Below are 13,487 nucleotides of genomic sequence, written 5' to 3'. Positions count from 1 at the left end.
CTTGATAACTCTTCCCCAATAAGTGCAGAGTATTAAATCTACTCTAACATTAGCACAAAGACTGTGCAGCTGGATGTAAGCCTTACACCACCAAGCACCATGATAAAGTGGTGTAAAGCACACCATCTCTTTACTCTAGCGATCTGCTGCCTGCAACATCCTTCAGCATTGGTTAATAAATTTGATTTCCATTGATGATTTTTGTGTGATTTTGTTGTCAGCACATTCAACTTTGTACAGAACAAAAGTATTCAATGAGAATATTTCATTCATTCAGATCTAGGATGTGTTATTTGAGTGTTCCCTTTATTTTTTTGAGCAGTGTACTTGCTGTCACATGACCGCGTACAGTGCATGCGATGTGAGTATTCACAAGTCTGCAGACACATAGTGACTGTAGATTTTAAGACCGCACAACCACTTTAAATTCATTTGTGGTTGATTTTACAACTAGAGGTCCTAGGGGTTTGTTCTAAGCATATACTGCTCTTCTAGGTAAATGTTTTAGGACATTACTTCCGATTTCCCCTCTCCACCCACCCAGTTAATTTCAGATTATGCCATCTTGTTCATGTATTATATGTCTTAATAAAACACTACCCCCCCCTGAACTTTTTTAAAACTTTTATAATGCAGCTAATATAAGTATACAAGTCCTTCAATATTCAGAATTGTATAAGGAAAGGTGAATGTTACAGTGAAAATAACTTTTTTTTTCAGTTATCCACAAGAAGACACAACACTAAACCGAACTGTCAATATTTATTTGATTAATAACTTACAAAAAAAATTTGATGAAATTAACTTATGTAAGGAGAGCTAAATTATGAAATGTACAATTTGTTGCTCACAATGTAGTACAACAAGACAGACAGTAGTAAAATAATACTTGGCACAGTTAAATAAATACAAAATGAAATATACATACAGTTCAATAGCTTTAAAAAAATGTATTGCAGTATTTCTGTAGTTGGCTCGCAAATGGAAAAACATGTAGAGAAAACAAAGCATTTTAGGGGCATAAACAAGGACACAGTTCCCCAACAGAGTTAGGTTTGACTATATAAAACCTCATCTCTAGATATGAGTTTCCACAGATACCATGGCCCTTTAACCAAACATGCTTTTTTTTGTATTAATTACTGCATAAATCCAGGCAGCCAATCAGTGTAATGGTAGATTATCAGTGCATAGAGCTACACAGTCTACTGTATAACATCTTACAATATTGGGTATTAACAAAAGACTTGTGCGCAAAAGAAAGACGTACAATAATAGAAGGAGAACGAAACAAAGAACATAATAGTGCAGACAGACTTGATCAAGAAGAGCCTCAGACAATGTTGAGGTTATGGACCAACACTCCAAGATGTTCAACGTTTCCAACAATGGCCAACATGGTCATCTCAAGATCAGGCTATAAAATAATGTGTTCATGAAAGGTGTCCCAGTCTCCGCTCACAAAGTCCCCAGCAAGGGTTAACAAGTATTATAATCTCTTCCAGCGTACCACAGGGTTCAGGAAAACTACAGGAAAAGGTCCACCAGTAAACAGGAGGTGACATTAGAGACACCAGCATGAAAGATCTCTTAAGAGAAATGAGCTCTTTTGGAGCAGAGTACACAGTGAATGTTTGTCTTCACTATGCCCTATTACACAACGTATTACTTTACAATACATTCAGAGACAGGAGATTCTTTTGGATTTTAGTAGTTTTGATTAAATTTGAAGACATTTTAGTCAACATATAAATGGATCACTAGAATAATGAAAAACAGGTTCTATAGGGTGTATTATCACGTAGTGTATAATGATTGACTTTTTTTTTTTTTTTACGGGTACACATGTAAAATAAAGTGTTACACGTGTGAATACCCCACCTCGACCGTCCCATGTGAATACATCCTTAGGGCATTGTTCACATGAAATAGATATCTTCCATTAAAAACACAAACAATTCCATACATGTAGATAGTGTCTTTTGTGCAGTATGTATATGGAGGTCCATCCATTCAGATAAATGAGACCGTTACAGAAGTGTTTGCAACAAATCTGGTGTATGTGAATAGATCCTTAAAGGACCCCCTCAAGACTTAAGATATTAATGGCAGATACACCATCACTGTCCAATTGGGGGATCTTAGAGGGCTCAACTGCTGGTACCATTATTAGAAAGAAGTGATATTAACACTAGGGAAACACCATGGCCCTTCAGCTCAGTTTGCCTTTTTTTTTCTGAAGCCACATGGCCTGCCGCTGATTATAAGTGGTGGACCTCACTGCCTCTGAGAAAAGTAGAACAGAGCTAATAGAAGCTGATGGATCAGGGTCTTCGGACTGAATGTCTTAGCATTACACCATCAAAATCTTAAACGAGAACCTCTATCAGGCTAGGGTTACATGGCTGTGTCACCCAACACTTAAGTTGAAGCGTTGCGATATCACATCTACTGATTACTTATGATGTCACATTGCAACCTGTGACCAAGAAAATCCAACACATTTGAAAACATCGACTCACTTGCCATAAAATTCAATGCAAGTCACATGCGACTGCGACTTATGCACGACTTATCTGAAATCTGGCCACTTTTTTACAGCAGAATCACAGCTCTGGAATAGTTTTGCAACAGCAAGTCACAAGCAAGTTGCACAGATGTTTTCGATCGCGGCACTTCTCTGAGCATTGATGTCACCGTGTAACCCCAGACTAATCTTATTGCAATACTGAATTCAATAGTCAGCAGTACAATCGTTTAGTTACTCCCAGACAACCATACTGGACAGGGCTGTGGAGTCAGTTAGCCAAACCTCCAACTCAATTTCCACGACTCCCTCATACATGGCTCATGTTTAAGTGATAAATTTACTGTAGCACAGATTCATCTCAGCTAAAAGTCTAGACCCTTAGATCAGGAATAGGACAGACATTTATAGGACATTTCATAACTTTCCCAAATTCTTATGAAAAAATATTCCCCACAAACAGCATTCAACTACTGTTCCCAATTTATTATATATTTTAGGAGTTGGAGTCAGTCCATTTTATACCGACTCCACAGCCCTGATGCTGGATACCTCCTTTCATTATATGACCCAATAACTTATTTAATACTAAACACAGAATTATGTCTGAAAATAAAATATATATTCCACTTTACTTAGTCACTGTGTAATGTTTGAAGATAGTAGTACAAGGAATAAGTTCATGTACATAAATAGAAGTTTTCGTGAAATTCCTTTTAAGGAAGATTCATGGAAAAACAAACTGAAAACAAATTAAATCAAAACTATTTCAGATGTTCAGGTAACATGGGAAAGGGTGATGACACAAATGAAAGAGGATTGGTACAGGAGTACAACTTAAGAGTAGTGGATTATGGGGAATGGGACTACACCGGGCAAAACTCAGTTCATGAATTTCCCAGAATATTTCTTTACATTTTTAGGGAATATGAAGAACCTTATTTATTCTCTGACACTTTTAGGAAAGACTTAAAAAAAAAAAAAAAAAACAGCAGCATAAAAAATATATCCTAGCAGATAACAAGAAAGTCACCTATGTGATAAATTATCTATTTACACTTACAAACTTGCTGTTTGTGCATAGTTCTAATGCAGTATATTCTACAGTTAAGGAGGGCATGAATGAAAACCAATCCTACCTTTATTATACTTTTTTTTTCCTCCAAGAAAGTGACACTCTCATCCACCTGTGGTGTTTAGTACGGAGAATGAGCCCTATTCCAGTAAATGGACCAGAGCTGCAATGCCAGGTTCGGCCACGGTATAAAAGTGGTGGGTTTTTAAAATTAATAAAAAGAAAAACCTCTTTAGGCCTGTTTTTTTTAGTATGCAATTTAATATATTTATCACTGTTTATAGGCTTGTAGGCTGGGGGTGTGTGCTAGTTAATGTTAATAAGACTCAGAAAAAAAAAAAAAAAGTACCCCGTAACCAATACCTTTATCTTCTATTCAGATATCCATAAGAAACATTTGTATTTGTGAATGTCAATGACATTCTCCATGATAAACGGAACTTTAGTAGATGTTTAATCTTCGACTGAGCGCTCTAAACTAGGTGTGCTGCAGGTGTTATGTTTGAGATAGAAGAGTATAGAGTGGAGGCAGCCTAAATTCCATCACTTAAACTCAGTCGAAACGGAGCTCTAATTCCTAAGAAGCCACACACAGAAGTTAATCAGCTCAGCATATTGAAGCAATATAGATTGTATCCAAAAATAAATAAAAAGGGCTTCCAGGAGGGATTTTTTTTTTTTTAATTACTGCTACTAATATTAGATGACTGTGAAACAATACCCAAATCAGGCACAGGGGAAGAGAATTCATCTATGCAAATATACGTCTGCCTACATAAAAAATAAATGGAGTTTTAGTCTATATCCATCTTTCTATAGAAAAACATAAATATCTATTGCACACAGCATTTTCAATACCTAACGTAAATTGTTTTGTGTTGAGAAAAATAGGGGCGCTTTTCATTTTAAACACATTGGGACACATTTTAGATATTTTAGTCTTATTACATCACGTATTGTCCGGCTTCATTTAGGCCAATCTGTTGTGCACGTTCCAAACTCATCTTGACTCGCACCCTCCAAAAACTTTCTAAAAGAACAAGTTTTAGTTTTTTTTTATAATTTGAACCAGAAATCTGGCAGATCTCGTTAAATCTTCCCCATTATTGTTGTAGTGTGTTCACAATACTAGAAACTGTTCAAAAGGCTAGCGCTATATGGGGCCTTGTGAGCATTATTTTTTTTTATTTTTTGGAAGTAATGAACAGGATGCAGATTCTAGATGATATCTGTTAGGGTTTATTCATATATCAGTATTTGTATGGCAAAACTAGGAGTATCTCCAAAACACAGCATGACAGCCTTCTAGAAATATATGAAGCCGTCACGTTCTGAGTCGGGAGACGCACGGCCGGTCCATGCATTGTGATCTGAGATCAGACTGATGATCATGAACGTGCTTAGGCCACATGCACATGTTCAGTATTTGGAGAGTTTTTTACATCAGTATTTGTAAGCCAAAACCAGGAGTGGGTGATAAATACAGAAGTGGTGACGTGTTTATTATATTTTACCTCTGATTGTTCCACTCCTGGTTTTGACTTACAAATACTGATGCAAAATACTGACCAAATACGGATGTGTGAATGAGTCCTTAGTGGTAGCAGAAATGTGCTTATTACATCAGATCTGGCAGCATCAAATGAAACAGAAAAAGGTCGGCTACCTTGTAAAAATTTTTTTTTTTGCAAATTTTAACATCTTAAAAAAATTCAGTCATTAAGTGAGCAAATAGTAATAAATAAATTCCTATACATACACTGCAAATGACCAGAGCCAAGCCATGTTTTTCACCCTATTCCTTGCATATTTACAGCCGTCTTCTCCCACTGACTTTAATGGGAGGAGAAATGCTAACTGGTGATTATTTTGTTTTAGATAAAGTTTTTAAACTAAACCGCATAGAAATTTCAACTATAAAACATGCTTTTTCACTGTTCTACTATTTAAACCGACCCTCCTCAAAATATGGAATGACTTGAAATATTAATGGCTTACTACAAAGTCATGTAGATCAACATTTTCCATACAGTCCCTCATAATCTCTCACTGAAATTAATTTACAAAAAGAAAAAAAAAAAAAGAACAAAGTTAGAAAGAAGTAGTAGGCTTACACCAGATCGAGAGACCTCCAATATACAGAGGTTTCCTAAACGTTTGCGGAGCTCCTGAAGCTCACAGATACGCGTGTCATCACAGTATTGTTTTATCATCTATATTACGGGTGACGTAGCTAAGAAATTAACACACGGTAAGAATTCTCCGGTGACCAGTGGATACGTATGGAGCTGAACTTCTATAAAGTGACAATATGACATAGCATCCGGTAATATATATGTGCCGTTAAACATTTCTACCCCCCAGAGACTAACCCACAGGAAAAACACTCTAAATTGCACAAACAGAAATAAAATGGAGGAAAGAAAAACAAAAACCACCACCATATTTTCTTTGGCTCCACATCCGTATCCAATGCCATCTAGTCCGCGTGAAAAGAACTTTGTCCAGGACACGAGCATGGGATCCAGTCCGCTCTGAAAAAGCTCTTAATGTTGCAATTTGGCGATTTCCTAAAGTTTCTTTATATTCCTATAGAAGACTACTGGCATGCAACTGCTGAGGACTGCTCAACTTCAGAAAGGGAAACTTTGCATTAGATCTCCAGATGGTAAGGGCAGAGGACAGTCAGACAATGTAGGAAACATACATTCATCATTATTATTTTTTTTTTGTGCGAGTGTGTTTAACATCTTCATCAAGTTAATCGCAAAAGCTTAACGGCCCAAAAAAAAAAAAAAAATAGGATTCATCAGGCCAGCATCAAGATTCACATTTTCAATTACGCTATGATAGAGCACGACTGGAGGATCACATTACAGGAATTAAATGCCACAGTATTGTAGATCAAGCCAGGCCACATTAGGGAATCATGATGGTGTACTAGAAAGTCTCACTCCACTGGGTGTATTCAGAAAGAAAGGGGGGCAATGAATAGATTCTGTGCAAGCAGACCAAGACTGAAGCTTGTCGAGAGAACGATGCCATGCTTGGTTGTGAATGGTGCAAAATAAATAATCGTTAAAAAAAAAAAATTACACTGAACAGAAACACAGATTGCAGATTCACGGCTCTTCAAAATATTTCCAAAGCAAGGATCTGTTAAAATCCCCCCCCATATCTTCTTTCTCTACATCAGTGCGGGCAGAAGGTCCTGTCCATGGTCACTGTGGTTGATAAAATGCTGACAGAGAAGGTACTGTAAGATTTATCAATAGCCCTACAAACAGCATGCTATAGTTCAAGGGGCAAGTTTTCGCAAGAGACAGAGACATCTTCAGGTACCACCCATATTGGATCTTCTTCTACACCAATTGATAACCTGAGCCTGACGTTTGTTCATACTCTATTGTGTACTGCCTTGTCCAGTCCACTGTTACAGGGCGGAAGAGGCCACAGCATCGGAATTCAAAGAAGTCTATGATATTTCTGATACATCCATGGCTGCAATGTGATGGAAAAAAAACACCTTTAAAATCAGAAGCACCGTGATATGCACTGCACCAAATCACTCATTCACCGAGACAGGAAGCAAGGAAAATAAGACAAGGGTCCAAGGGTTAAAAATTGTAAAATCTAACATACTACTCACAACAATCTAATCATTACAGATCTAGATCTTCATTGAATTCCCCATTTATTTGGTTATACTTTCAGTCTAGAATTATATTCTTACTAGTGTTGAGCAAATAGATTAACAAGACCCTTGTCTGGTGTCCACAGCGGTGCAGCATGGCAGCTGAACCAGGGTCCTACGACCTCCCACAGCCGGTACTTGAATGCCAGGATTTCGGGTGACGTGTCTGAGCCCTAGACCCCAGGGACGCTATGATGAGTACAGTTGTGGACACTGGGCCAAGCCCCTGTAAATCTTTCTACTCAATTGTATTTTTTGACTTTAAAGGTAGAGAATTATACCAGCTACTCTAAACAACCACTGATCGATAAATATTTACATAATCGGGGGTCGTTTAATAGCCTGTTTACACAGGTAGACTGATCGTTAAAGAAGAACTCCCACCAAATTTTTTATCCTCTTAATATATTGCAGTCATCATATTATATGGCACTGTGCACTTACAATTACTCATTTTGCCCTTCTATCCAGCTAATTCTTCTCTTTTCCAATAGGTCTATGACATCATGTGATTAAAAACAGACTAGCTGAATCAAAAGCTCTATGTAGAAACAGGAAGTTTATTTTCCCTGTATGAGTCATGAGTCACTGCAAAAGACCCTGGCAGGGTCTTTTGCAGAAGGTCAGGAGTTGAAGAGAGGAATGATTCATGCAGAGAAAAAAGAGACTTTGTGGTTCTACATAGAGCAGAGAGAAGAAGAATTAGCTGAGTAGAAAGGAATAATGAGCAATTGTAAGTACACAGTGAGGTATAATATTTTAGCAATATATTAAGAGGATAAAAACTTTGATGGGAGTGCTTCTTTAAGATACACACTGAATGATCTGTATAGGCTTCCATTTTTCTCGGCAGCACAATTCCTGTTTTCATAGGATAATGTGCTGCTGAGAACAATGATTTTTTTAAGCGTGCTCAACAATCATTTCACCCGATGAGTGAATGTTTTCTTCGTACAGTACGTTGGGTGATTGGCAGCTTGTTTAAACTGCAAGATTTTCAAATGAAGATTCTAGGGAATGCTCGTTCATGATAATCTTTCAATGTAAATGCACTTTCAGATTCCCTCCCTTATCTATAGCCACAATCTTTGATAATTAGAAGTCTTGTAAGAGAGCTTCCCCTACTGCCTGTTACATCTTGAGGACAATCCCTTCCCTCCAGTTCAGTGTTCACATCCTTCTTTATTGAATGAATAATTATGCCATTTTTTTTCCCAGATCTTTTTTCTTTTTAAACGCAATCTGGATAAAACATCTTTAGATGAAGAATTCTATTTCCAAAATTCTTTTTTTGCTATCAGGAGTTATGTTATTTTGTTAGCAAATAGCATGCACAGTCTAAAGATCTATTTTTGTGCTTAAAAACACTGATCCCCTATGGAAATCTGATGGACGCCATTATAAGTCAATAGACTCAGGAACTTCTGTTCTAGCTGGCATGGATGTGTTATGAACAGAAGCTGTGATCCCAGTATACAGAAGATCTTAGAAATCTGATGGTTTGAACCACTCAAAATAGAAATATTTTGCATATTCTGGACTTTCAGAGCCGCCTGAATGTAGGATAACCTGAAAGGAAGGAGGAAACATCTGCTTACTTGAAAGGGCTTTCAATTGAAGTGGTCGTGACTTTGAAGTGTTTGTACCTTCTTGCATTCATCCGCTCATTTGTAGTAATTCCCAAACATGATATCTGTGAACATCAGTTACACATTAATGTCTTGTCATTATACACTGAAGCAAATACAATTTTGGACATGTAATGTAATAGGAATATAACTCAATCAATGGTTAGTTGAATTTCAGATTTATTTGCAACTACAAAACAGGAGGAAATGGAAAGGCTGAGAAAATAAAACGGAGAAGTGAATAGGTTTGGTCAATGTTTACAGGAGAAAGAAGAAGTAAGAAAGTAGAAGTCAGAAGATAAAGAGGTGGAATATTATTAGATGAGAATACACAACATGACTACACACTTAAGAAGATCATAGTACAACACATTCATTTCTTTTTTTATATAATGCATTTCACAACAGCTCGTTGAATTCAACTATTAAATTCTATATTTAATAAAACAAAATACTCCTATGCAATTCCCTAATTCAGCAAATTTTATGTAAAGATGGCATTATGTCCAGAGAGAAATAAACATGGACATGCATTATTAGAAAAGTACCCAGCTCCATGTCAATATTCTTCTGTATCCAAAAGGACAGATGTAATAATATTTTAGGAAACGACTTGTTAATCTAGGAATATTAAACTAATATAAATCGTTCCCATGTTGGCTGGCTAGGACACTACTTTATTTTACCCAAATAAATGGAAATTGCAAACTAGAAAGCACAAACTGTTACTACATGTAACAATTTTGTCAGCGTTAAAAGGGTTGTCCAGGCTTAGAGCGACTGCATACTTGAGCCCCATGTGACTGCAGACTTGTGAATCCTCAGAGCGTGCACAGTGCGTGCTGCCAGGTATCTCTAGTGCTGGAAACGAGCAGTTATGCGATTTGAATACTTTTGGCCACATTCCGACTAGACGTGTCCAGCCTCGCTCAATACATTTGTACTGAGCAAGGCCACGCTCATCTAGTCGGCATGTGACTGCATACTTGCAGTAATGCGCCTGTCTGTTCCCAGCACTTGCACTGGAGAATCCTGACAGTGCACTCTGTGACTGCAGACTTGTGAATCCGCATACTGAGTGACTCCAGACATGAACTCCAAGCCTGGACAACCCCTTTAAGTGGTCATCTCACATATCTGACCATGAAACATAGAAAAACATTAGAGAACATCTACATTGGACATGTTCACTACTCCACAAAATCCACAGAAAAAAGGTGCAGATTTTGCAATAAAAATGCTGCAGATTTACAATCAAATCTCAGGGTACAATTCACAGCATAGATTGATATGCAATGAATGTCCAATCTGCAGCGCCACTCGATTCACACTGAAAGTTTTCTCTGCAGCTTGTGGAGGAGATTTCATAAATCAAAGCTGGTATTGTAACATGAAATCCACAGCCTATCTGACCCATGTGACTGTACCTTTAAAACTTTTGATTCTAAAAAGTGTGTTATACATAGCAAACTATTTTTCTTGATTTTTTTGTCCCTGCATTATCAACGAGGCCTATAGATGTTCTGCTGACCGCTGTCTTGAAGTAAGCAAATTTAGAATTGAAAGATTATATCTGGAAATAAGTTGTGCCAGAGGTAGATAGTAGAAGTTCTACATTCTACTGAATTATTATATACATTGGCTTTGCTCCGAGAAATCAGGACCAATAACTATAACTAACGTGAATATCCTTACCTGGTACATCTGACACATCAATAACACAGCGACCCACATTAAGTGAAACACACTGTTGAGGAACATCCAGAACATCCAGGGTGAACAGGTAGCAATCTGGGTTACATATGTCCAGAATCCATCTTTACTGTATGTAGTGTCACAGTGTATTCCCCAATCTAGAAAAATAAAATAGTTAATACGGTACTTTGCTGAAACAAATGTTTAAGCTCCAGTTTTAGGTATCTTTTGGCACATCACTAAAACGTTTCTTAACCTGGTGTCAGTAGTTATACATTGGATTCCCACCAATCTATTGTGTGCCACCCAACAAGGACTACTCAAGTGCCGTGCCTCTTCAATTTTGATTTTGGGTTGGGAGGAAGGGATTCACATGCTCCTAGCCTTCCAAAGCACAGACTTTCAGAGATATGGAATCGAGTGGGGTAGTTTTTAATGCCCCTTATTTCGGCAAACGAAGGAGATATCTTCTTAATGTCTTGTGGATTTTTTACATTGCTAGTCTGGAGCTTTATTTTAATGTGACTTTGTACCACTATACTGGCGGCAGTAGGAACTGTGCATCAGAAGATCTGATAACTAGTGGTCAGTTACAACATAACAGACAATAGAGAAAAACAGAATGTAAGCACTTTCTCAACTGTTTAGCAGAAAGTGGCAGTACAATCTACTGCATCCCATCTGGTACTCCTAGAAGTCCATGAGAAATCTGGTACTGGTTGAGACATGCTAGATATTACCAAACCTAAATATTCAGCTTAGGTCAGTAGTTACCTGTATCTTTGGCTGTTAAACTCTAGCCCTGGCCCAAAAATTCAAGTCTACACGTATTTCAGAAAAAGGCCTCATTTAGATATCCATCAGGATAGTGCAAAAGGCAGGTGTGGAAAAAATGCTGCAAAGTAGTAATACTTTAAAAAGAAAAAATCAGGGAGGCATCTGACTGTCATCAAATTTACTCTTCAGCAGGCCAATGACTCCAAACATACAGCCAATGTCATTAAGAGTAAAGAAGAACAAGAAGTCCTGGAAGTGATGATATGACCTCAACAGAGCCCTGATCTCAACATCCTCGAGTCTGTCTGGGATTGCACGAAGAGACAGAAGGATTTGCACAAACAACATCCACAAGATCTGTGGTTAGTTCTCCAAGATGTTTGGAACAACCTCCCTTCCGAATTCCTTCAAAAACTGTGTGCAACTGTACCTAGAAGAGTTGATTTTTTTATGTTGCTATAAAAGCAAAGGGTAGTCGCACCAAATTTTGATCGGATTTAGAATTTCCTTTTGGTTATTTATTTTGCATTTTGTTAATTGATAAAAAATAAACTATTAACACTTGTATTTAAAGCATTCTTACTTTGCAGTATGTTTTCCACATATGCTTAAAAATTTTGCACAGTACTGTGTGTTCATTCAGTGAAAAACTCAGATAGTCTATGTGGCTGTTCACATACCAGAGTTTTTTCACAAACCACATGTATTCATATATTTATGTATGTATGTATGTATATCATGCATGTCTGGTAGCAGGTAAAAACTTGACACATGGAACAAACACTGCTAAAAATCTAATCCCGCACACTGACATTTTTTTTGCATATGAGAAAAGCCACTGCTGCTTGAATGAGAGTAAATGTTAAACTGCAGCAAAAATATTTGAACTATATTGTAAAAAACGACACATAGGCCTTACACAAGCATCAACTAAAGTGATAAAGGTGGTCAACTACTTTATTAGCCCAAACAATTTCATTTAAAACAGAAATTAATGTATACTTACAGGAAATGCAGCCATAAATCATCCAACAGATCATGCACAGCAAGAAGAAGAGGTACCCCATGAAATAGCGATGGTTTCCTGCCCCTAAACAGGTTCACACCAACGTGTTAGGTCACTATTGTACGGTCACAGTGGTTACTTTTAAAAAGTTTTGATTGCATTAAACTAATCAATACACGGCGGAAAGTTTTTATGAAATCAAGAAAGTTTTTTCAGCACGTCAACTAATGTCTATAACATAATATATAAAAGTACTGTATTCTACAACATACCTACACAGTTGCCAACCCAAGGACAGTGGTGGTCAAACTTTGCTATGCAGCGATTGCAGATCCCGCAGTGTTTAGACCTCACTGGTTTTCTTATCTGTGAATAAGATCACAGAAAGCATCACTTTCTGATCGATAAATGGAAATATTCCGATAATTCTAACTGTATGAGGCTGCGAACAAGACTAATTCCGCCTTGGGCTGATCACATTATTGTATGCTTCGCCTAGGTGTGACCACTTTCCTTTCTCAAATGTTTTTTTCTAGTGCGGCCGAGACTTTTATTTCTCACATACTCACCAAACAGGTACTGCAGAATATACTCAGATCCAGGCTGCCGGTTTCAGCAAGCTCAACAATTGTCTAACAATGAGAAAATACCAAATGTTTAATGCAAGCACTATTTTACTACAAAATAAAACAACAATATGTCAAATATTCAATAAAAGTCCTATCTTCCTTTTCACAAGCGCTCCGCAAAAACAGAACAAGGACTCTGCCTCTTGTATGCAAGAGCCTCACTTATTAGGAGAAAAGATTCATACAATGTTATCTGTGCTTACAGGCCTGATGCACATGGCGCTATAGGCACAGTGTGCCGCCACATAGTCCTCCTCACAGTGCTTATTAAAGCTAGAAAATACACCATCCACAGGAGTTTGCCAATTTTTCCTGCTGGATTCATTCTGACATCGGATAACCCCTTCACGATATCAGAAGTACAGACATATGTACTGTAAACCAACCACCATAGGAGTCTATGGGTGTCTTATTAAGGCTTGATAAACGTCTTATATTGCATAAAGCCATAATGTA

General features: G+C 37.4%; 1 protein-coding gene across 1 annotated transcript in view; it reads right to left on the bottom strand.

Annotated features, from left to right (window-relative positions):
- Nucleotides 1-1,789: 1,789 nt before the first annotated feature.
- Nucleotides 1,790-13,487, bottom strand: part of ZDHHC17 (zDHHC palmitoyltransferase 17) — a 54,148-nt gene continuing 42,450 nt past the window's right edge. Inside the window, exons 12-17 of the mRNA XM_073651819.1 lie at nt 12,972-13,034; nt 12,675-12,768; nt 12,403-12,486; nt 10,620-10,777; nt 8,895-8,989; nt 1,790-7,103 (exon numbers count right to left, since the gene is read on the bottom strand). Coding sequence (XP_073507920.1) covers nt 6,965-7,103; nt 8,895-8,989; nt 10,620-10,777; nt 12,403-12,486; nt 12,675-12,768; nt 12,972-13,034 — 633 coding nt within the window. The 3' untranslated portion in view covers nt 1,790-6,964. The remainder of the gene's footprint in view (nt 7,104-8,894; nt 8,990-10,619; nt 10,778-12,402; nt 12,487-12,674; nt 12,769-12,971; nt 13,035-13,487) is intronic.

Source organism: Phyllobates terribilis, unplaced genomic scaffold (genome assembly GCF_046119375.1).
Source record: "Phyllobates terribilis strain yellow unplaced genomic scaffold, ASM4611937v1 Scaffold_11__3_contigs__length_659146591, whole genome shotgun sequence".
NCBI lineage: Eukaryota > Metazoa > Chordata > Amphibia > Anura > Dendrobatidae > Phyllobates > Phyllobates terribilis.
Note: the sequence above shows the minus strand (reverse complement) of the source record. Positions and strands in the feature narration are given on the sequence as shown.